This window comes from Fukomys damarensis, unplaced genomic scaffold (genome assembly GCF_012274545.1).
Source record: "Fukomys damarensis isolate Sample0158 unplaced genomic scaffold, DMR_v1.0_HiC HiC_scaffold_14, whole genome shotgun sequence".
Classification (NCBI taxonomy): Eukaryota; Metazoa; Chordata; class Mammalia; order Rodentia; family Bathyergidae; genus Fukomys; species Fukomys damarensis.
Genome location: NW_022900926.1, coordinates 72,145,151 through 72,171,011, shown reverse-complemented (window position 1 = coordinate 72,171,011; position 25,861 = coordinate 72,145,151). Strand labels below are relative to the sequence as shown.

The following is a 25,861-nucleotide window of genomic DNA, read 5'->3' as shown; positions in this document are numbered from 1 at the left end:
ACACACACATATACATATACATATATACATACATACTTTGGCCCTGTTCCTCACAATTTATTGGACACTGGGAAATCTTAAAATACTGACATGTCTTTCGGAATAAGCTGCCCTTCCTAACATTCCCCACAGATGTTCTTTCTGACTTCAGAAGCCTACCAAAGAATTGTTATTAGAAAGATGCTAGAAAGAGGATCTGAATTAATTTCTTAATTCCTTCATCTACAATCATAGATTGAACTCCTTCTCTGGACCTGGGATGAAAAAAATGTGTAAGACCTGGTCCCTCCCCTGAGAAGGCAGCCAACCACTTTGTCTTCCTGGAGAACATATGCTCTTCCATACTTGGCTCTGGTTCTAAGAACTACCATGATGTGCTAAGAACTACCATGATGTACCAATAGGAGAGTATCAGTCACTCAACCACCTACAAATGCTTCCCCACCCCTTAGCCTTTGGGTACCCAACTCTTGGCCATCTGAGATAGTAACCACATACAGGGCATCTGGCTTGCATTTTCCCACCTCTCTGCCTTGCCCATATTAACTCCTTCTGCTACGAAAACCTTCTCTTACACACCAGCTCCAGATGTCAAAATACAACTCCTATAATGCTTAGATCTAAGGTATCCATCCCCCTTTAAGTCTTCAGTGACTGCATAAGGAAATAGTCTTATTCTCCTTTGTACACCAAAACTTTGTTCACACTCTTTCATGACAAAGCTCACTGTGTGGTGATAACAATCATGATTATAAGAAGAATCATAATGATAGCAGCTAACATGTACTGAGTGCTTACTATGTACCAGGCCCTTTTAAAATGCTTCCCATTCTCCCAATAATCCCTGACATTTATTATCACATTTTACAGATGAAAATTTGAAGCTCAGGGAGTCTAAGAGGTGAACTAGGGGTCCAGTGTTATGTCAGATATTTGATGATAAATGTTAAGCTTTTGTATTTATGACTCTTAGTCATAAAGTCTAAGTAAGGAAATCTTTCAGCTTTTTGACCTGACAATCTACATACTCGATGACTACAATACTGAATACATTATGCTCTTTCTACTGAACTATAAACTCCTTTTGGAAGGGACAGCATCTTATTCTATTTTGCGCCTCCATCTGCATTGTCTAACATAGTGATGGTGAACCATTTAGAGCTTTCAATGATAACAGACATGTGCCACAGGTTTACCACCACTGGTCTAGTACATTTCCCTGTGCATTGAAGATGTTCTGGAAAGTCTCATTAACTGAAGACTGCATTAGTACAGGACTTCTGCAAAGAACCACATGCAACTTTTATAATCCACCTGCCTGTCCTCACAAGGAAATGAGATGGAAAAATCAGCCCACAGAAGAATAGCCTAAGCTTTTTCCTCCCCATCATCTCTGTTCACAAGGCCACAAAACCAAAATAGTTTTCATGTTCTCCCTACACTGGCATCATAAGTGACCAGAAAGAAATCTTTTGCATACTATTTTTATTTAGCCTCCCAGCTGTGGGCTTCCTCCCTCTCCCTCTGCAAAACCCTCACCCCTAACAGCCTGAGAAAAGCCATAGGGATTCATACTTTGTCTAGGTGATGACTCGGAGATCTGAAACTGAGGAGGACAAGCTGTCTTTCCCCTTGAACTTCTTATTTTCCCTTTCAGAACTTCTAAACCTGTTTTCCCCCCCCAACCAAATAATAACTACATCACTTGCTGCTATCCTTGGTTATATTTTGACCTTCCTGAATTCAGTGATGTTCTCTGTACTGGTCCCAAAACAATGCGGGATGTAGACTCAGTTGTCTTTCTTTCCTTCTCCAAAACCTCTCAACATCCCTTTCTTCTAGTCACAGGTCTTTTCTCTGTATTTCTACATGGTCCTACTCTCAGCTAGCTTTCAAGAACTAAGAACTCACTGGTGAGTGTGAGTTTATAATATGCTCTTCTACCTCTTAACCCAATCCCATTAGTGATATGAGCAAGGTATTAGGGAAAATGAGAAGCCTTACAGTCCTCAAAAGAGAGGCAATAATGAAAAAGGACCAACAATGGTGTTGGAATTTGGGAAAGGGCTAGTTCACCCATGGTTGGGCTTGTGTGTTCCCTCCTGATTCTTGTAAGCCATGTTGCTGCAGTGTTAAAATGATATAATTTCCTACATTTTCTTTTATTGAAAGTTGTCTTCTTCAATTATAAATTTGACTATGCCAGCAAAATAACCCAGTGTGTGCATCTCTGTGCACAAATACATACCACTCATCTATGAAGAGACAGGTGGCCATGCTGAATTGTGATGCACCACATAGTACTGTTTCATCTAATGTCACTCACTCTGATAGCCCTGTATTTTCAAATTTAATAAGAAGCATATAGTGCTATAGTCACCAGATAAAGAATCTTGGCTACCAAGTTAAATATCTAGTCATCTGTGGTGTACATTAAGTGTGAAGGCACATATCACAGTTTGGAATTTAAATGGAAAAATCAATACCCTATAGGAAATCTACAGTTGCACAGTACATCTTTCTACCAGCCAATGCTATCTTTGTCAGTGCCTTCTGATTACACACACTTGTACATTCCAGGCATTGATTTTACTTTGCTTTTGTTTAGGTCACTTAGTATTCCTCTCTTTCCAAGAAGCAGAGGTTATGGTGTGTGTGTGGGGGGTGGGGGGCACAGAGACATTTGATAGTCAATAATAAAGACAGAGCATTATCCTGTCTACCTGGCCAGGGCTCTGTCTCTCAGTGCCTGTGGACAAACCTTGCAGCCCTATGCTCCAGAACATTCCGGAGCCTAGAAGGAGCTGTGCCCTCAATGCTTTTTCCCACACTTTCTCGACTGGTTGCCGCTCTGGCTGCAGCAAACCATGCAAGAAGATGGCAGAACCGACCTTAAGCTAAAAGAGCATTTTGGAATGGAGCTTACACTCTTCTCTGACAGATTTCTTAAAAAAAAAGTCTGCGCTAAGAAAACTCCAAGGACTTCCTATTTCTCTCAACAATGAAAAGTCTTTTTCATATAGAAGCATAACTTCTCAGGGCCTCATAACAGCTAACCACCATCATTTTTCTTGCAGCTGAAAAAAAATTTAAACTTCTCCTTGGAGAAATAAGCTTACTTGCATTTTCTCTTTATTCTTCCTTTTCTTTTATAACAGAAAAGTATGCCAAAAAATAAAAAATTTTAAAAAATAAAGCATTTCTAACAGTGACTAGGAAGATAAAGATTGTACCAAATCTCTCAAAACTGACAACACAATATTATGCATAAGCACAGCGCAGAAGTGTCTTATTTTCTCTAAAGATAACTGGAAAAGATGTTCACATATATTTTTACTTCCTCCAGTTTAAACTGACCACAACCAGGACTCAAGCATGTTCACTCTTCCAATAGAAAAAATATTAAATATGGCACATTACTTATAACAATTTCTCTAAATAGAAGCAGGCTACTTTTAAAAGCATTCTGATACCAAAACACAGTACAAATGGTCCCTCCGGTCTAACCATAGCTATGGAGAGAAACATTAAAATTGAAATAAGAAGAATTTTCCAAGAACAGGGAACACTAGCACGTTAGGAGGTGTAGACGCCCTAATAGAAAATATAAGGGTGGTAATTTTTCATTTAAAAGATTGTATTTATAAGCAGCGAGCCTGCCCGTTGACTGGCTGGTCAAGTGCCTGCACCCTGGAATAAGTGGTACTGTTTGAGCCTGGCCAGCTAGGACTGGGATGAGCAGTGCACTCTGCACTGCTCTCCGTGCAGCATCTCCCTGCTGTGGTCAGAATGGGGAAGGCCTTCTTTCTCTCTTCTGCTCTTTGGACGCTTTGTTTTTAATGAACAGTTGGTACCAGAGCTAAATCCAAAGACTGTTACATGTGGGAGTTCCTAATACAGAGACCTGGCAGAGCTCTACTATATTTGGCCAAAACACTAAACAGAACTTAAACTACCTCAAAACGTTAACAACTAAGCATCCTCATTCTCTTTCCCTGTTTTCACTTAGTGGGAGCAAATGTTTTGCTTTAATGCAATTGAAAAGAAAAGAACATTTAGGGACAACGTAGCTAGATCCCTTCATAAAGCTTCATTTTCAAAACAGTGTTTGAATCTCTAAGTAAATGACAATTCATTCTCTGTTTACTTTAGGTAAACAGAAAACGCATTGTGGAGCCTCATTTTCAAAAGCTAATCAAGAACATTAGGTCCCAACAGATTCATTTAATAGAAATATAATAGGCATTCCTGCTTGCTTTTCATCTTGTCTCACTGTAAATGCTAAAATGAACAGCAAATTAACCCTGCGTTGGAACCGAGTTTCTGTCACAGCTGATGGCCTCTCTCTCACGACTTGTAAACATCCCCCCATCCTGTCACCACTTTGACTCCTTCTTCCGAGGAGAGATGATTGAGTTTGGCAAGAGAATGGGGGAATACTTGAATTCTAAAGGGAATACTTCATGTCAGCTCCACTACCTTTCCTAGCAAAACAAAATATCACAACGGTTGTCTCCTACAACAGTGTGTGATCAGGACTATATGAGAGGGGGAAGGATGGTTTGATTTTTTTTTTGTCCAAGCTTCATATAGCAACTGTCCTTGTATCTTTAATTTTACTAGCCATTCTCCAAGTGGCTGCTTATAAACTACTACACAAAACAAACTAATAGAGACAGGGCCATTCAAGCTCTACAAACAGATATAAAAAGATTTGCAAACACCTTGAGATCTTATAATTAATATTTAGTGATATCAGAATTAGCATTTAGAACTCTATACAGAAAAACTATAATATTTCATAAATTATGTAATAATGAACAAACCCTTTTCAGAACTGTTTTCACTGTGCTAAAGTAACATTCTAGACTTGTTGTAAGTATGTTATTCTTACAAGTAGTTCGCAGTTATTCTTGAAGGCAAGCCTTGGAGTTTCCTTAGCATAGTGCTGCTGGGGAAAATTTTCAGCATGTCCATCTTCATCTCTAGCCTGAAGGGAAATATAATGGCCTATTTAGGGACTTACAAATAATGGAAGAAAAAAAGCTAAAAGCATAACAGCTCAGATCATTAAACAAACGGGAATCCAGAAATAACAACATTATTAAGAAGTTTGTTTAAATACGTAGTACGCCTTTTAGATATCAAAATTTGGGGTTTGTTTTTCTTTACATTGTTTAGTTTGAACATGCAAATTCATTGTGGTGTAATATTTTCAAACAATATGAACCAAATCAAAATCAAATAACTTCCTTGGAAATTACCACCACTTTAGTCTTTCAGTGCACATTGTTCATCGCACATTTTGGATTATATGACATACGTACGTGTTTAAACTTTTTGGCATGCTTAAGCAATCTCTAGATAATGCACTTGTAAAAAATTCTAATAGCAAGGCCATAAGAAAAGCAATTTGCATAGTTATATTTTTGCATTGTAATACTATCAGAGATAAACTGATTCCCCTTGATTTTTAAATAAAGATCTAAAAGGAGCGATGAGCTAGTAAAGAACAGTGATTCTTCAGTCAAATGCAGTAAAAATAATAGATTTAATTAAGAAGCTGCATTAAAAGTTACTGGTTATTTTGATCTACACTGTTAATTAAGAAAGCTGAAGTTTAAGTGGAGACATTAACAGAACCCATTAGCAATACCACTTGCACAGTCTTCTCTTTCTAATCTCCATTGGTTTCTGGCATGGAGTTGGCGAAAGGGAGAGGTAGGTGAAAGGGGTGTGCGTCTGCAGCACACTCGTTAGACCACTCATTTGGGTGACACTTGCACTCTGCACTGCTCTCAGCTCATCTTAGCCCTAACTGCTCTAACTGCTCTCTCTTTCTGGCCTCCTGAAATTCACAGCTGAGCTGTCTCCCTCACATATGGCTTGCATATAATTATGCATATTCCATTTTGCACTGCATTAAAATGATGAGCTCCTGGCTCCCTTCCAGCTGATTTTTAAAAGCCCCAGTGAAGTAGGAAAAAAGGAAAGAAACACAGGGAGAGCCGCACAGGAAGCAGCAGGTAGTTTTGTCTGCTGTCTCTTTAGATAAAATGTATGTCTGGCACCAGTGGAACAGCTGAGAACTACCTGTTGTGATGTATATATTGAGGGAGAAAAAACAATGAGCATACCTCTGTGGCATAGAGATGACAATGCTTATGTCTTTTTTCTTCTTTGATGGGTGAAATTTGCCTTGACCAGTGTCACTCAAAGCTCCCAGGCTAACCTGGGTCTTGTCATTTCAGTAAGGTTCCATATTTTGACCACTGGAGAATGTTCTGCTTGTTTTTAATAATAATTCAAGCTTGCCTTGAACTCACTGTGCAGCACAGGCTGGCCTCAAACACTCAGTGATCCTCTTGCCTCAGCCTCCCTAGTGCTGGGATTACAGACTTATTTCATCTTTCTAACACTGCCATGTCCAGTGACTTACTTTTCATTGGTACTTAAAAAACATTTAAATGATGGGAAAAAACCTACAACTCTGTGGAACATGCCACCTCAAAATATGCTAAACTTGGTAGTTTATTATACTCCTGGTACACTAACATACATATGCTTGGAAACACAATTTGCATATAGTTTACAAGGGCCACTATTTACATATGCATATCTATATTCAATATATATGTATCTTATATATAAATATTCATAAGGTAGAATATGTTTATTATGCATATACTATGTATACACATTCATACACACCAGATGCCTAGGATATTTTCAACATTAGTGGCAAAAATACATTCATTCCATTTACATGTAAGGTGCTCACAATGTTTTTTATGTGTTAAAAGACCAAAAGGAAAAAAATCCCATTTTCTAAGATTTGAATGTGCTTCTCCAAAGGAACTATAGATTTCACATAAAGCCTCATAATTTATGAAGCTACATGAAACAGCAGTGGAAAAGAAAGAAGGATTGGAAAGACTGGGAAGTGGAAAGAGAAAAGCCAGAAACTTGCTTCTTTCTTGAGCCATCATGTTGTCCTCTGCACGAAGCCCCCATTACCGTGGGCCTGAACTTGGCTCCAGGCACAGAAAAGTGGCACAGAACCAGAAGCTCAGCAAGTGTGCGAAGCCTCAGAACCATCGCCCTCGCATAAACACTGACACCTCTCACCAAAGCAATCCCATTCACCTTCTGAAGTTTTCTAATGTGAAATGTTAAATCATTCTTACAGGACGAAGAGGAATTTAGTAGATTCACCTAAGGCAGTAATTCTCTACCCTGGCTGCATATCAGAGTCATGTGGCATGTTCTTTCTTACACATGTTGGTGCCTGATGCCTTCCTCCACCACCACCACCATCTTTCTCGCATTCTGATTTCATTGATCCAGGATGGGGCCTGGACATTGGTGGATTTTTCTTTTTTCTATAAATTTTTAAAAGCTCTCAGGTGACTGTAATGTGCCAACAGGTCTGGGAACTACCAATTTAAGGAAAGCACCTTATGGGTATCAAGAGGAACCCCTTGGCATAGTTGGCAGAATGTTCTCCATCTTGGTCCCATGCCCATTGGAGTGAACCACTATTCAATTCAAAGAGGACACAGGATGTGAGATTCAAGGGATTACACTGACAGCCATTTAAAGGCAAAATCTCTCATTTGTCTCTTTGCTTGTTGGTTTCCAGTATGACAAATATCCTTGAAAAACTACAGTACCACTTCCTCAAAAGGCCTCTTGAACCCTCTAGCCAAGGCCAAGATCTCTACTCTGTCTGTGACCAGCACAGCCACAACCCTGTGACTATGAATGTGATTTCTGCCTTCTCTACAAGACTGCAGCTTGTGTAGGGCAGGGTTGGGCCTGGTTCCCACTACTCTTTTCAACCACTGCTTGGTACACACCGGGTGCTCTCAAAGAATCAAATTTATTGCCATTCCACAGCAACTTGGTGGCAATGTTAGAATCCATATGAATCTCAGCACTGCAGAATCATGGCAGAACATTTTTATAACCTCTTGGATATTAAAGCCCGTTCCTTAGTCTACATCTGCCCCACGTGGGGTGCCAGAAAATGACTGAACAAGAGGGGTGAGCAAGGGGAGCCAACTACCCCTATAGGGAGGAGGATGCGAACATTGAAATTGCAACAGAATCACCACCTCATGGTAATAACATGAGGCAGACTGACTTTTAGCTGGTTTTATTATTGTTCTTTAACTCTCTGCAGACAATGCATTCTCTAATTGCCTGCCTGGAGTGGACCACCCCAATGGTGGCTCTTGGCACTCACTGGAGCCCAGAGAACTGGGCTGATGTCTGACTTTGTTCTGGAGTGACAAGTACTGAAAGAAAGAACATCAAGACAATTCATGATGAACTAACTCTCTCCATGTGTCTTATTCCCAACAGCTTTATTCTAACTAATGTGCTAGATATTTATGTCACTACTGGGAAATGCAAATGGGAGATTTTTTTTTTTTTTAACATTATACTACACAAGTACATAATGATGTATGTGACTGTCAGGTCAAAGGTGTATTTTTTTTTAACCTATATTGTTCTAAGAAAACTTCACTTTTTGCATAATAGAAACAAAAATCCATCAATAAAACCACAAGGGGATTTACCCATTTTGCTGACAGTCATGTATCCATTTTCACATATCTAGCATTTAAATAAATATTAGCTTGTGAGTAATTTAGGCTAATTGCCTCTCTACTTCAAAGCCCTCTGCCTTGTACTTACCTCTCTGCCTGTGAATCAAAACTTCTTTCATTTTGATTCTTATATATAGCCAACTTTAGCCATCCTTCAAAGATTTCATTTCTTTCTTTGAACCAAAGTCTTGGTGAAAGTATATATTCAAGCAGGATCAGTACTCCTCTAGAGAGCCCTTTAGAAAAGGTGATTCATTCTACAAATAGATCTATTTGCCTGCTCCAGAAAAGTACCATGATTCTGGCTCAACTGAAAGGTTAACATCATTTCCATGTAAGTGGAAAGATAATGAGTCTTTAGAGTTACACCTCTGAATGTGATGAACAGGAGTTTACATTTCCTTGCCATTGCAATCTCAGGCCTTCTTTTGAAAATAAGAAAAGGTTTTGCCTGGAATCAGAGCTGGGGGGAGAAGGGGAGGCTGCAGAAGTTCCAGACTCTTCCAGTGCTATAGCAGATGCAGCTCATGTCAGCCCATAAATACAGTGTCATCACCAGACTTGGGAACATCAAAATTGTGCATCTCAGAATTGTGGAAATAGATGTAGAGATGGAGAGTTATGGAGGAGAAGGGGAAATATTAATTTTACATCTTATAACAATGTTACGGCTTAAATACGAAATGCCCCCGCAAAGTCTCGTGTATTTAGAGATGTCGCTTTTGGAAGGTGAATGGACAACGGGGGGCAGAAGACTCAACAGTGGGTCCATCCATTGATGAGTTCAGTAGCTGAAGGAGCTGTTAGGAGGTGGGGCCTGGGTGGGGATGGGTCACAGGGGACCCGTATAGGGTGTATTCTTGTCATGACCCCTCCCCTCTCCCTGCTTTCTGGCTCTCATGAGTTGAGCGCGCTTTCCACCATCCCCCTCTGCCATCTTGTTTCTACTGTGAAGCCAGCCTCCAGTGGACTGAAACTGTGAACCAAAATAAACCTCTCCTCCTTTAAGTTGCAAGTGTCGGGTATTTTGTCCCGATGCTGGGAAAGTGACTACTACAATACCTAATGTATACAGAACCAGAAGTAACAGAATTTCTTTTCAAAATTCATGGTAAAAGAATGGGGCACCGCTTTGAAAAATCCTTGTTGTTTCCTTTTCTGATATCCTATCTCTAGTCCTTCTCAAATTCTCTTGAGGAAGCTGAGAGAAATAAACGCTGTTATCGCCTACTGCCTTTTAGTGTGCTGCAAACACTTTTAGGAATTACAGATCAGCCAGTATCTCAGGAGTGGCTCCCTGCTTCCCCTTGAGTAATAGCCCAGTTGCTCTCATCACACTCACCGATTTCCTCATGACTGAATCCCCTGCTCCCTTCAGCCAGGACTCCTGGCCTTTATCTCTATTTCTCTGGTAAAACAGATTCCATGTCTCCTACCCATGTCTGGCAAATTCTCATACATCCACAAATCCTTGATTCAGACAGCAGCTCCTTTAGGAAGCCCTCCGTGAACACTTCCTCTTAGTCCTATCCTGCGTCCCTGTATATATTTGTGCTTCATTGATTGCACTGTATGAAACCAACAGTGTTTGCCTCCTTCTATGAATCAGTGAGGTCTTTCAATGTACACAGTGTGTCCTATTCAGTTGAAATCTCCAGAGTCTGGTGTAGTGTCTGACATATTAAAAGGGCTCAGTAGTGAGTGAGCGAATGAATGGGTTCCTATCCTTCAACCCCAACACTGGACATTCTGCTGTTCACTCTAATCCCCTGAACCACAGTGGTTCTCTCCACACCTGAGTCTCTGCCACAGTGCTCTCTGTTCATACCTGCCTCACACCAGACCTTCAATGACTACTCCACATACTTTTTTCTGCCCATTTAACCTCCCTGCCTAGCTAGAAAGTAGGATCATAGCCCCACTGCAGATCTCACATTCAAACTGGATGCTGGTCAATAATCAATTTGTCCTACATGTTTCTCTCTTTCACCTCCTCCCTAGGCTGATTCTCTGGTCCTTCCTAACAAATTCTCACCCCTGGAAATCCATTTTTAGGTTAGATTAGCCAATCCTATGCCATGTTCCCTGCTCCCTTCTCCTAGGGCCCCTGGTGAGTCTGGTTCTGCTGGTGTAACTTATCTTGATTATGACTTATATCTTACCAGAATGGAAACTCTAGTCATGACTATGTAATAACAAGTCCTGCAAATATAAATGGATTCATTAACCCTTCCTATGCCTTCAGGCAAGGCCCAGAACTGTTTTTCTCCAATCTGAACATACTACCTCTACTAATGGATATCCCTGCAATTTGAGTTATTTCTGTGAAATAGTCAAGTCACTGAAGAAACTGTAGAGAGTAGTGTGGACATAATTGTGTGTACACATAGCCCCTAAACGGAACCTTCTGCTGAACAGACTCCTATCTCACATCAAGCTCCTGGTTCTGGAGAATCTCCAGGACCCTGGAAACATCAGTCTTGGGATCCAGGCACCTGTTCAGTTCACATTACCATTATTCTGCAGCAAGAACCCTTGCCCTCTCTTTCTTCTGCCTATAGTAGATGGTCTGTGAGGGGTCCTACAGTGATACTATTTTACTTTGTTCTTTTAACAAAATGTATTTAAATTCCCATTTAGCAGGTAGGCTGAAGGAGAAGCTGTCTTCTAATAACTCCCCATCTTTAACTAGCAAGCAAGCAGGCTTCCTCCATACCTCTCTAGGCACCTCCGACAGCTCACATACAGCTGATGGATGAGAAGGATTTATTCGCTGCAGCTATTTTTTTCACTCCATGCAAAGCTTTATATATATCATAAATCTTTAATATCCAATTTGGAGTCCTCAAAGAATAACGGCAACAAATATGCAACACGAAGATAATGGGAATTGAATCATGTTTATGGCTTCCATGAGCATCTCCTTAAAGATGTCAGGTCAGAGCTATGCAGAGCTGCATGTGTGTGGGGCTGATCTTGGGCCTGATTAATGGCTGCTCTTACTCAGGACCCCTAATGGATTGCACAATAGTTACAGCAACAGCTTCCACATCAGCCTGAAATACAGCTGCCACCTGAACTAAAATATATCATGTGCATCCCAGGACATTACAAGGGTGTCTGGTTAATCAACTGCTTCTAAGTAGTTCTAAAAAACCTTGTTTTTACTTTTTATTTTAAAATCTATTTTTTCTTTATCGGACTGGCGACCTTTCTGCATTTATCTTGCTCTGCTCTTTGTCATGTCACTTGAGTGCCTTTGTTCAGTGGGAATTGTTATTTTAAAGTTTCTGCAGGTAAGGCCCAGCAGCTAGGGAAAACAGTTCCCTTCTTTTTTATTCTCTGCTAGAGCCACATCACCATCAGGCCCTGGCTGCTTGATTATTCCAGTACCCTTAATCCACACTGGATTATCCTAGCTGCTTGATTGCTCCCCATCCCCCACTTCCATCCTCTGCCCACAGCCAGCCCGCCTTTTGGCTTTTTCACTTTTCATTTGCATGTATTACCCAGAGACCTGTAAGGGGGAAACAAAAGGCAGGAAAACACAAATGCTTCCACTTTGCTACCGGCTGGCACTCATAGAATGCTTAAATAATTGGTCTAATCGAGACATTTCAGTTAGTCCTTTTATTTTGTTCTCAAAATCCCTAGGCAGAAGGGGCTGGTTGCATATTTTTACATGCAGACCTTGTGATGGACCTGAAAAATTAGAGAAAATATGAAATAGGCAAGGGCTACATGGGTTTTTCAGGACTCCACCTGCAAGATTAAAAAAGTATACAGACATTATGGAGGAGTTTCATTATCTGCTGGATGTCTCAATTAAGATACTGCTCTGGATAATATCAGGGATTAATAGTAAAATTTCTACAGCTCTTAATGTATGCAGCAGACACCATTCTAAGTGCTTTATATGTATTAATATGTTTAATGTGCATTTCCACACACACATACCCACACACACTCTGAAACAACTTATGAGGTAGATACTACTATTATCTACATTTTATATATGAGAAAACTAAGGTACGAAGCAGTTACATAGTTTCTACAAAGTCAACTATACCCTGATGATTTTACTACCCCCACCATCTAGTGGCAAAAGAAATCAGTATCCAATGACTTGGAAATATTGGTGTCATTAAATTTAAAAATATATATATTGTTAGTTAAAGCAGGGTTTTCCTAATTCTTTTATTTTGCATTCCTGGATTGAATACACCAGTGAGATTAGGAAAGAAGGGTCTTCAATGGCACATATATAATAGACTAGGAGTGAGGGTCTACAAAGAGCCTAGGGAAGAGGCAACACAGCCCCTGACAGCAGGCACCCTACACACCCCGAGGGAGATGGGATTTGAGAATCTACAAAATTAAGCCTTAAACCAACTTCTTTGCTCAATTTTTAAAACAGTCTTCTGATCATTATGATACCTAGGGCCCTCAAGTCCAGAAAAGGCATGTCTAAAGAACCCACTAAACTGTTTAAATCCTTTAGCAATTTCCTTTGTGAATTTCTAAAATCATTATTAATATGAAATTACTTTTTATTAATACTGTGGATGACGATATACAGACTACAAAGGGCAACTGTGATATCTTATCTCACTCATTCTTGGTACTCTGATATATAAATGCAGATTGTAACTGTGATTTTGGTTAACACGAGTCAGCTCATCAGACCACTGGACTCCCTGGGATAAGTCAGTGAAATGGAGACCCTGGACTTACTCTGCTGAGAAACAGGCCTGGCCTGTAGCAACTGTTTAAAGTGTGGGGCAGGGGATGTTCAGAGAGCTAAAGGCTATTTGCGACCCTCTGCTCAATGCACAACACCCTCCATTACTTGGAGACAGAAATACAGTAATGTAGCCCAGAGCAGGTCACAGCTAATTAGCTCAGTTGGTGGAATACAATGCAAAATGCTTGGGTCAGCCTCTTGAGCAAGTGAGCTTGCTCTGTGTCACAGCCACAGAACACACCCCTATGGTGACCTATCACATCACCCATACACAGGTCTTGGCAAAGGGGAGGCAGACCTTCGAAGAATGTGAAAGGACGTGGATAAATCACTATACATTTCTCACTACTTCTGGAAGAAACAACTCAGTAGGCATGCCCAGGCAAGGATGGGCATGGATAGCTATGAGTAATGAAATTAAACAAATGGTGTCCTTGAATTAGTTTCTAATTTTGAGGTCAAGGACTCTAATTTTTGAACTAGCAGCAATACTGGTCAAAGACATAATGTTACAGCTTTATTTCACTAAGAGCTCAGCACTAAGACCAACTTAACTTTCTTTTCTTTCACCAGAAACCACAGAAATGCCATAATCAGGGTCTGGATATGATAGAGTTGCCTACATCCTTTATGGATGGTACCCAAGTTGTCTCAAATCCATCCCATCCCTGGATCACCTGCAAACACCCCAAGGCTATTCTCAGTCATTACCTCTGCAGTCTTGTTGCAGGTTCCCTACCAGCTCCAGCTTTGAGGCCACGTCCCTACCACTCCTGAGCTCTTGATCTGCACCCAGACTTTGGGCCTGTCTTGGGTCCTATGATCTGTGCACCTCACATTGCAGGAGCTTGTTGTCCTCCATAAATATGGCCTTGATCATGCTACTCTGGCCCATCCCAAGACAGTATCCCACTCCTCTGGCCTGGGATAGTTTTATAATCAGCAACCTATAATTATGCCCAAAGCATAATCTGTCTTAAAAATAAGATTTCTTTTTTTAAAATAAGATTTCTTTAGGAAGAAATATAGTATTACACAACATATGTAAAGATTTAAAATCAGTGGGCTGGGGATTTAGCTCAGTAGTACCACACCTGCCTCACAAGCACAAGGTACTGAGTTCAATCCCTGGTACCACAAAAAATAAAATAAAGCAAAATAGATAAAATAAAATCAGCCTCAACAAGAAGAAGAAAGCCTGAGGTTTGGATAAAATCCTGACTTTCACTGGGCATTGTCCCCATTTATGGACATTTATGGCATGATTTATGCCAGTGGATACAAGCAAAGGAGAAAGATGGGGACACATCCACTGGCTTTGCCCCTAGGTCTTTTGGAGCGTGAAGCCTGGATATGATTCTGAACAGGCTGGTTTTCCTGACAGCTTCAATTACGATCCGTGTGCCACTTGACCTGTTAACAGAGGCATCATCAGGCTTAAAGAGGAAAAAAGTCTAAATTACCCTGTTTCCAAACCCAGGACCAATCAGCCTGAGGAGCCAAATGTAAAGATGGCAGCAAAGGGGCTTCATAAATAATGACCTGTGCTCAAATGATACTCTCTGGAGTCTTAAATTTAAATCCCAGCCATTCTTCAGATGATGAATGGAGGTAATAAGAGGTGGGACTGTGGCGTGTTTAAATAGGGGATAATCATTCAAGCAGAATTTGACCAGGGTTTAGGGATGGACCTGTTGAAGCCAGCAGCTAAGCATCAGGCTAACGTCTATTTCTAGATGACAGCTTTAGTTAATTCTTGCTCCTGTCTCTTTCTTCATTATTATTGTTGCTGTTATTATTTTTATTACATTTCAAGAAGGTATACTCGGGCTCAAAGTGCAGGTAAAGAAACATAAAAAGTGCCCAGAGCTTCCTTATCCTTTCTTGGCATAAATTGAGAACTATAATATGTGGATCTACTCTGTAGAGCAAGCTCCATTTGCTCCTTTCTTCCCTCCCTCACCCAACCCTTCTGATTTCTCAGCTGTCTAGTGTTCATCTAGAGGAAGGAAGGAAGGCTCCCAGACTACAGGCTTGACCTTACCAATCCAACTTGATGACTGCTTCGTGGAGCTGTCACCAGGCCCAAAGGAAGAATACTCAATATAGAAGTTACTTTGAGATTATTTAGGTTACTGAGATTTCACAATTTTTCTGTGCCAAACACCATGCAAAGCATTTTATAGACTTTAGCACTTTAAAGTTCTCCAAGCCTTTATGAAGTCTCTATTACCACATTGCCTCCATACTGCCAGTGAGGAAACAGAAGTGTACAGAAGCTGAGTAACTTGCCCAATGCTCAAGAGCTTCAAAAGGAGACTGTGCTCTGAAGGCAGGTGATGAGATGCACACTTCTGACCCCTACACAAACAGAGTCAGCAGAGGAAGTCAAGTGACAAGGAACCACAGAAATTGTGGATATTACTAGAAGGCAGACACATCATGGTTCAAATCCTCATGTAGGTCCTTGTTGGAAAGAGAAATCTTGCCCTTTGGTTTTTACCCTTCATGGTAAAACACTGATGTCCAACACAACTCAAATGGAGGATTGAGAAATAAATCTAGGCTGAGGATAAATCTAGGCTTAAGAAACCAGGCAATAAGAACAGAGCTAAAAGCTGAATAGACCTGAAACCTAGGCGATTAGGATGGAAGGGAATGGCCTCTATAAGTAGTCTGTCCTGGACAGAGGTTAGGAACTACAGATGGAAAGGGGGCTGATGCAGGGGAGCACTGTGCAAAAAACTCTGCATAGAGACAGGGAGAAGACTCCACTGGAGTTAGCAAGCTGCTCACTGGGATGGGGGAACTTGTTTTGCAATCTATTTCAATTTCTTTTGCACAGCTCACAAATTAAAGATTATGGGATTTCAAGGGGACAGTGACAGTGCAAATCTTTTCTTTTGTACCTAGAGAAAGAAAGATGTTTTAAAGGCCACTGGATTATTCTAGAGACATAAACCTCTTTTTGTCGTCCATGCCTAATCACAGAACACAATATTGCTATGGTTTTATGTGGAAAATTATAAAATAGAAGTAAGAATTATCACTCTATAAATCATTACTAATATTAGCCTTCCTTAATAATAAAAACAAGCACTACTTACATGTAATCAAGTGTCCTAATAAAGAAATTTCATGCATTTGTCTTAAGAGATGACAGAGCTTGCATGTGAACTATGAAAATATTTTTGGGCAATTCCATAAACTGCAGGATACACTACACTACATTCATACAAAACTACTACAGGTAGGGACAGGGATGTAGCTCAATGAGGACACACCTGCCTGGCAAGTGCAAATTCCTGAGTTTAATACCTCGTAAAAAAAAAAAAAATCCACAGCATGTAGCATTGTGACCCCACAAAAAGCAGACAGTGATGGCAAGGCTACTTACATAATGTTTCCCTCTGGAAACATTCATTCACTCATTCTTTTTTTTGGTACCAGGGATCTTTTTTTTGGTACTCGGATCCTTGCACTTGCAAGGCAGGCAATGGAACCACTGAGCTAAATCCCCAGCCCCATTCATTCATTCTTTATTGAACATCTTCTACGTGCCCAGCAGCAGTAGTCAAATGGATAACTAAGGACCTAAAAGAGCTGTTTCAGCCCACATGTTCAAAACATTTTATTACGTTCAGTGAAAATAATAAATTAAATGGTCTCTTATAAAGGTCTATCCATACAAAATTTAAAGTGTCAAACATCACATATTTATCTTCTTTAAATTTTGATCTTTAAGTGATTATGCTTTGTAAAGGTAAATTAAACTGCAAAAGGCAAACAGTATAAAATGCTCTTACAAGCTAGTAGGAATTATGAAGAAGTAAGCAGCAAGAAGAGAGAGCAAATTCTTAAGAGCCAACCTCCCAGGTGCCACATGGTTGAGAACTTTAGCACAGAAAGGGGCGAGGGAGGCCACTGGTGCCAGTCAATTGAGCTTTGATTCCTGAGCCACCATTGATGGCAGGGGCAGCACCTGGACATCAGTAGAATGGGAGAATAAAATAGAATTCAGAAATCTCTTTTACGGATTAAGTGAGACAATGCTTCACATGTTCTATATGATGCCTTGCAAAGATGTGATCAATATATGATAGTTACTTAAATTTCACAAATCAGCCTTTCTTCTGAGAGAGAAAAATTTACCTGGCGGGAAGAAAACAGGGATTCACTATCTTTCCCTATCTTCAAAGTCTTGACTACAATTAAGTTGCATGCAGCTAGAAGGGTATCCTCAGGAGCCACAGGCAAAGGCCACTCAGAAGACTCTGGTGAAGGTTTAAGCAATTTCAGAAATGCATAGATATACCCTCTAACCAGAATCCTAACCCTCTACGCAATCTGCACATAATCCATATTCAATGGCTCCTTCTATCCCTTCTGCCATCTGACCATCCATTATACTTCCTGCATGTAAGGCAGCCCTCTGCTTTCTTTTTCTCTTCACTTCTTAGGTAATTTCTATGCATCATCTGCAGACAAACACTTCTGTCCCCAGCATATCCCATGTGAGCAGCCCAGGATTCATGGGCACTGCTGTATGGTGAATCCCACCATGTTGAATGGTGACTCCACTACACCTCTGCCGGGTTACTCAAGCAAGATTTTAGTGTTAATTCCCTTCATTGTCATTCATGTCACCTCTCTTCCTTCTCTATCAGCTACTAACTTACTCCTAACTCAGTAGCAGAGTACACCTTCATCATTTGCAGATTTACATACTCATCAGTAGAGCACACACACACTGTAATCCACATGGTCTTTCTAAATTGAACAGACTCACCAAAGAAACAAGGGCAGCAAAAATAAAAGAGAAGAACTTCTGAATAACTGGGTATTTGGTTCCCCATTTTGCAGAAAGTACAAAATAGCAAATATTTTCTCATTCGAAAGAAAGGTCAGGGCTTTTCTTTCTAACTAAACATTGCAGCCTTTATTAGGTCCTTGCTTGGTTTAGGATTCAATTCAAAATTGCCGTGTTTGAGTTTTGGTTTTTATTTATTTACTTTTAATGTATCCATCCCCATATTTCTGACACATCACTTTTTCTTTACAATTCTTAGACATGACTCATGATCATCTGGTAATTTCCTCTGCCCAAATGAGAACTTCTCTCCCTTAATCACCTGTGCAATCTGAAAAGGTATTCTTTTACTTTACTACTTTATTCATCTTAAAATAAAACATCCTCCTTGTAGAAAACATCCTGATTTCTATTTTCTCCTACCCCTTGCCTTGCCACAGGAAGCTGCTCTACAGGTACCACATAATGTGCATGCTCATTGGTTTCTTACTATTACATCCTGCTCTGCTGTGCTCTAAGATCCAGTGTCTACAAAGATATAATCAAAATGAAATTGTATTAGTTTAGATTAGCATCTGTGGCAGCAATTCCTATAAATGATACAGACAAGGCAGTAGCTGTAATGTCTGCCTTGTTTCAAGACAAAAATGAAAAATGACATCTTTGATGGAGAAGACTCCACAGAGACCTGGGTAGAAATGTGGTCTGTTCCTCTGCTCACAGACAGTTCTCTTTCCCATCATATGGCTGACAGGTGTGTAATCATGTTCCTTAGTCACAGTTTGTGTTAAAATAACCAATTACTGAATGAATGAGACTCAAGCTCCAATGTGACTGTCTCTACCATTGCAAAGGGATGATGTGTCATCCAAAGCACAAGGAAGCTCTGACTGCTGTTTTCCATGGCCAAAGATATTCTTCAAGCCTGAGAAAAGCCTTTCCTACTCCAAAATGAATGATATAAAATGCAGAACATTTTCTCGCCTTTAGTAATGAGATGCCAGCAGGCGACCGTGGAGGGCCAGTCAGTTACCGGGCAACTCAACACTGCTTCGTCATTTCCTGTCTTTGACCTTTCCAAAACACATCTTCAATTCTCATGGAGCACCCCACTACCACAGCTGTCCGTCTGCCCACCCAGATTTCCACAGGAATAAGGAAGTATCTTCCACCAGCCCCTCTTTCCCCTGGAATGAACATGACCTTCCACTAGACCCCACAGCAAAAAAAGGGCAAAGCTGAATCCCGCCAGTCCAAGTCCTTTCCAGGCATGCAATCCCCCAGACTCCACCAGTCAGGAAAGGCATGGCACCACACAGGTAGCCTGAGGAGCCCCGTGTTGTTTTAGGTTGTAGATATAATCAAGAACAGCAACTCCTTTAAAATCCATGAAGACTACAAGCACCAGTGTCATACTATCTCTTGGCCCAAAGGTTGTTTAACATGCAAGAGGAGAAAGTCTACAAATAACTCAAAGTCAATGAACTTAATTACAATGCGTTGATCATAAAAGCACTGTTGTCATACTTAGGTAGCTTTTCATCAAACACAGACCAAGTCTCCTCTCTGTCACACACTCTGTCATGGGGTCCCTGGGTAGAAGAGCCCTCCCTCCCAGCCTAGGGTCTGAACAAGTTGAAGGATGGGGGAAAGGAAGTGGATGCCCAGTGACTTTGCTTCCCTTTATAAAGAGGGCCTAATACTTGTTACCCACTTGTTACCTGGATGCACGAGAGCATGCTCGTAACTGCTGTGTAACACCAATGATGTAGCTCAAGAAAAGATTTTGAGTTGTGCGTCCACTGGCATCTTTGGGTCAGAAATACAAATTAACATTAAGTTTTTTGTAAAGTAAAAAAAAAACTCATGATTCACATTCTAGGCAGCCAACTCAGAGCAGAAGTTCTCTGCAATGGTTTCTTTAGGCAAAAGAATACAAGGAGATGCAAAGAGGAGAGTGGAAAGAAATTATAATTCTTTAATATCTCTCACTGCTTTCTTATCAGGAAAGGTGCTCCAGTACAGCAGTGGTGGTGAACCTATGGCACACCTGTTACTGTGTTCTTCTTTTAAGACAAAAGATGTTAACCTATGAGTTGTTTATTTTCTAAACTAAAACCTCAGTATTCAGGTTTAATTGCAGTGCTGGCATTTTGTGATAAATAAATGGGTTTTAGGTTGTAGTTTGGCACTCAGTCTCTGGTTGGCCATTACTGCACTAGAGGGTTCTCTTACAAAGATCAAACCAATATTATTTTCCTATAAAAAAATTCTTGGCAAGCTATGTGTAGTGGGAGACGAAGGATAATAAATGTTCAGGGGGAAGAAAAGCACATCAGTTGGTTTCCCCATAGTGTCATTCCTATGTAACTGCTTAGTTTTTAACCACAGTCCTGCTAGCAAGAGTGCTCATCATCCCCATTTTTCCTCCTAGAAGTTCAACCAGGACTCCACACTAGCCCTGGCAATGGCTGGCAGAGTGTTCAGGGCTGAGGGAGGAGGAGAGGCTGTACAATAGTGGGAAGTGGAAAATGGTGTGAGACACCAGCTGAAAAGGGGGCCCCGAGTGCAGGCGGCTGTTGAATGCCAGGGTCTCTTCCCAAGGTGGGGAGAACATGCAGGGTGTCTCTCCTCCACTTATTCATGTGCTCTTGGCAATTCTGGCAGTGGCACGTCAAGTGAAAAGCACACTACTTAGCACATATGGTGCAAAGAATCTTGTGCATCAGTTGAATGCATACTGTACTACATACACATTCTGTTTTATCTCCCGGCCCAGCCGTGCTGCAAACGCTTGCAAATTGGGAAACCTTCTGTGCAGTAAAAAATACGAACAGGAGAAGCTAGACTGCAACTTATAAGATGCAACACCAGCCAAAAGAAAGCCAAAGTAAGGAAAAGTTAGGGCGTGGGCTTTGTACTCCTTACAACAAAGGCAGCTCAGCAAGCTGGAGACTCACTGCCAGCCTTCTTTTATCCCCTTCTTGCTGGGGTTTCAGGTTCTGTGAGGCGCTTTTCTTCTACACTCACCACTCTCCAGGAACCTTCTCCCGTACCCACTCCTGCTTTATTTTTTTAATGAATGTTTGAAATTTAGATGGAAATCAATTCAGTGAAGATTTACCTTGAATAGAAGATAGTGATAAAATTGTTATTTTTGCCCTATCATCTAAGGTCTTCAGCCTATCATCATGCAACAGAACGCCACTGTCCTTACAGAGTCACCATCATCAGTGTCACTTCCTAAGTGCTTCTGAAAGCAAAACCTGATACTGCTCCCACGATTCAGAACTCCCTGTATATCTGGGACATAAAAGGGGCAAAGTGGTGGATTGTTCTGGCCTTTCTTCTTTTCCCACTCTCCCTTCCTTCTTAATAATGGTTTTTAAAATAACTCTTTTAAAACAACTATTCCCTAGGAAAGGAGGGTGATATAAAAATCCTTTTTCACTTCAAATCACAGACCTTTCTTTCTTTCCTATTAGCCTTATATATGTTAGGGGGGAAATGTGTGGGATTTTAAAGATTTTATTAATAAATTCACTGGGGTCAATGCATGGCAGTTTCCAGCACTTTTTCAGCCTGCTGAGAATGATTCTCTTTTTCACAAATGAAGAAACCAAGGTGTAGCCAGGGGATGCAACTGAAGACACAGACTAGGAATTATAATATAGGATTCTTCACAAGATACTGACAGTTAAAGTATAAACGGAAAAGGGCAGAGGGTACCCACAGTAAGGCCCAATAACATCCTGACTGCCTGCTGGCAGCTCTTACCCAAGGACACGTGGCTTTTTTCCTAACCCTTTCATCTGCTGCAACACCACAAGTTGTAAAGGAGCAGCAGGTTTAATAATGCCGAAGTGTGGGTTGCTCCTAATTTATTCTGTGTGTAGAATTCATGGTTTCATTTCTATGTTATTTAGAATTGCATCCTCTCACAAATGTTAGGAGTGATGGAAGTTAACCCCAAGCTGGTGGGAAGCTTACAGTTGCCTGAGGCATGCTTTGGCTTATTTGAGTCAGTTGTTCATTTTCAATATGGTTTGGTTCGTTGAGTTGCTAGAAACATTAAAATACATATTTAAAAGACGGGTTTTGTAAAGACTCCATGGCACCTCTACTACACATCCTATTTTGGGGCCAGTAATGTCCAGGTTTATTTTTCTTGGTTGTATTTTTGTGACTTTTTAAAAAATAAGTTGAAATATACAGAAAATAGAATAAAATCAATAACTGAAAATGACTCTGGTCATTTAACTCTATTAACAACTGTTTGATAATTTGTAGTGCTACATCTGAAATTTTTAATGGAGGTTTCTAAACAGTCTATATAAACTGAAGAGAAAGAAATAATAAATACTTGGATAAAGTCCCAGGTTCTTAAAATGAACCTTTTAATAAAATCACAAGGGAAACAGACAGTTGAGTTTAAATTCGACCTCCTTTTTCCATACACCCACTCTGGAGCTGGAAAAGGCAGAGCTGGCAGATTCTCTGGATGGCTTTCAGGGTCCCTCTTCTAGTTGTCCCTTTGGAACTTCCCTTGTGTGCAGGGTAGAGACACAACTGCACCATCATAGCTCCCCTTTACCCAAGGAAGCAGTTTTGATGCCATGTCCTTAATATAGCTAGAAATGATTTCCTTGAAATCTATATTCTTGGGTATTTCAAGCACTATTACCTTATCATCAAACTTCTGAGGATGTATTACTTTTTTTGTGTGTGGTAGCAGCGAGTGAACTCAGGACCCTGCACTTGCAAAGCAGGTGCAGTGCTCTGGCCCATGCATTACTCTTTAAATACATAACGTAAGGCTCCTCCTAGAAGAACTTCTTCCAGTATTCTGAGTTCATTTTACTTTATCTCACAGAACACCAACTATGGGGATCATGAGAAAGACACATTTAATCTGGTTCTTTAAGAAGTTTTTGTCAGGTTAAGATTAGATATTGATACATTAATGGGAAATAAAATAAATAGGTGACAGGTGCTTGTTTAAATGTGTGCCCTGCTAGCCAAGGCAATGGGACAGAGCCATCCTCTTAGGCTAGCATGGTGAGAAAAAGACGAGATTCTAGCAAAGTCCCACAGCTTGGATTTTAATAAGGATTTTTAGTCATTTTTAAGGATCTGTTCATCTTTCAATTTCATAGTCAAGGAATAAGACTGAAGAGAAAGAAAATGTGCTCTGGATTTTGGATCAGAACGACAAATATGGTTACAGTTTATTAAGCCCTAAATTTTGGCCATCTTTCCAATATGGTTGCTGTCATTTCTTATCAACCTCTGCTCATGGTGATGTTTTCTTTCCCTGTGTACAACATAGATAGAAAATGCATGAGATCCTGAAATAAGAAAAACTCAGAATTTTGATCACCCTTGATGCTACGCTGCTGGACATATGTGATCAATAAATTCTGGGCAGTGGATGTGAGATACCAATCAGGGTATCTTCCTCCCAAAGCCCTTCAAAGAGACTGTGCAGACATTTTGTACCATGTAACCCAGCCTGAGCTGCCTAGGCAAAAGCTGGACACATAACCCAGAGGTAGCCACTAGAAAGGGTGTCTAGAAACTATGATGTGTCCTGCTGCAAAACAACAAGCTGATTTAATCAGATATCTACCTTAAGGAACACAAACTAGGATATACCATGAGACAGCAGCAGATAGGGTGGGAGTTGAACCAAAAGATCGTGACACTGAGGGAAGGTGCACAGGCCACATGGATTTGTACCTGCTGAAGCAATGAGAACCAGGAACTATGGAGAAGCAAAGCAGTGTGGTTCAGTGACAGTGAGATAAAGATGGAGCCTGTGAAAATCAGGGATACCATCAGAGAAGAAGGGGAGATGGAGAGAAGCCAAGTCTTAAAGCTGCCTCAGTTCACAGCTTTCTGGTTCCAAGTCCAGCCCCTTTCCTAAAGGGTCTGGCTAAAACTGAGGGGAACTTTTATGTTCGACTTTACTTCACTGTCACCCCTTTCAAAAGTCTTGCTGCTTGTTGTTTTTCTCCCTCCTGGTATAGAGAGGAAGTGGCTACATCAGATGAAAGGAGCCTCAAAAGGTGACAAACATAAGGCATCTGCAACCATCAAGTGTCTCCTCACAAAACCATATTGGCAGCTGAGTCAGATGGACTGGACACCATACTGAATCTTAGAAAGAGGGAAGGCCTGACTAAGAACACTGAAGCAGGTAGCAGTGTTAACAATCAGAACTAGGTTGCCCATTTTCCTTCGTCACCTGAAATCACCACTAAATGCATGGATTAGACAATGTTGTCTGTTTGGTTAATAGCAGAGCCTGAGTGGATTCTATTCTGAATAAAAAAATCAGCCAATTAGTTCACAGCCTTTCACCCTTCGGGGCGTCTGTCGTTTCTAGTTTCTGAGAGTGGCAGATGTCAGCTCCTTTAGCAGGGGACAATTTTTAAAAATCTGTTTGTACATATAAACTGACACAAACTGAGCTGAAACCCACTAGGGAAAAGTACAAGATTATGCTTGGAGCAATTGGAGAGCACAATCTCAACTGCTTTCCCTGAACAGGAGGGGTGAGAGGAGCCAAGATGCCTTCCCACTCCAATTTCCTTCTGTGTTTCCCATAATGCTCCTGGGGACAGATTTGGAAGCTGCAGAGACTGGTCAATTAATCTGAATACTCAGATAACTTTCAGGCTCACTTTGATTTTCCACTTTCTTTGGCTTGGCAGGAATGCCTAGAGATTAGGTGCATATTCTATAATTCTGTAGAACCTTGTTTTTTTAGTTCTCAGTTTATATTATTTATTCACTCCATTTACCTCCAGATACCTCCACAGTTACAGCTAAAGTCCAGGAAAGTGTGAAAGAATAGTTACTCCCCAGAGCTTTGCCTCCTCTCCTCCTCCACCCACCTGGTTCCCGACTCAATCCAGAAGCCCTGGAGCCTAGTCATCTCCTAAAGAGTTGACCATATGAAAATAGTTTCATGTCTTTCTGTCATCTCTCTGTTTCTCTGTCTCTTCCTCCCTCTATCTCTCTCTTACACACACACACACACAGAGACCCTTTGCATCTGCCTTGTACTAGATTCAGAGGACCTAGCATGAGAAACGACAGGGGATGTAGAACTCACCATCATGGTGAAGACACAGTGCAAAGACAGTCTATAGCAAATCAAGACAGAGAGGACCTCAACGAGACCTAATAGAGACTCTACAACCCACGGATAACCAAGTTAAATTTCTTGTTACTTATGTCATCCCTTTGGCTTCATTAATATAGGGTCTTAAGAAGACAATTCATGGGGCTCTTTACCCTTCATATGACAAGAGGTCTTTACTCCCTCATTTCAGCCGGAGTTGAAATGTCATGTCTTGCTTTAGCTATATAATCCAAACCAAAGAAAAAACATTGACCATCTCAAAATTGTGTTGCAGTCATCTAAACTCCAACTTTCAAAAGCCCTCTCTCTTCTTTCCCTCCTGCCCTTTTTATTTTGATCTGCTGCCCTTTCAGGCAGTGGTGCTGTTTTCTTTAGCAAACCAAAGGCAGTTTGTTTCTGAGTTAAATGTCACTTCAGTATTTCCCCAAGTGAGATGTTTGAACCAGTTTATGGGTTTCCTAAGCAACAGAGAAACGCTGGAAAAATATTTGGTATCTCAGGTCTGCAAGTTGCCTTAAACTTTGGCTTTCCAAAGCACATGA

The 25,861-nt window shown here is 40.7% G+C and overlaps 1 protein-coding gene across 1 annotated transcript in view; it reads right to left on the bottom strand.

The window, feature by feature from the left end:
• The window catches only part of Sobp (sine oculis binding protein homolog), a 151,220-nt gene that overhangs the window by 57,466 nt on the left and 67,893 nt on the right, over nucleotides 1-25,861 (bottom strand). The window contains exon 5 of the mRNA XM_010635334.1: nucleotides 4,895-4,990. Coding sequence (XP_010633636.1) covers nucleotides 4,895-4,990 — 96 coding nt within the window. The remainder of the gene's footprint in view (nucleotides 1-4,894; nucleotides 4,991-25,861) is intronic.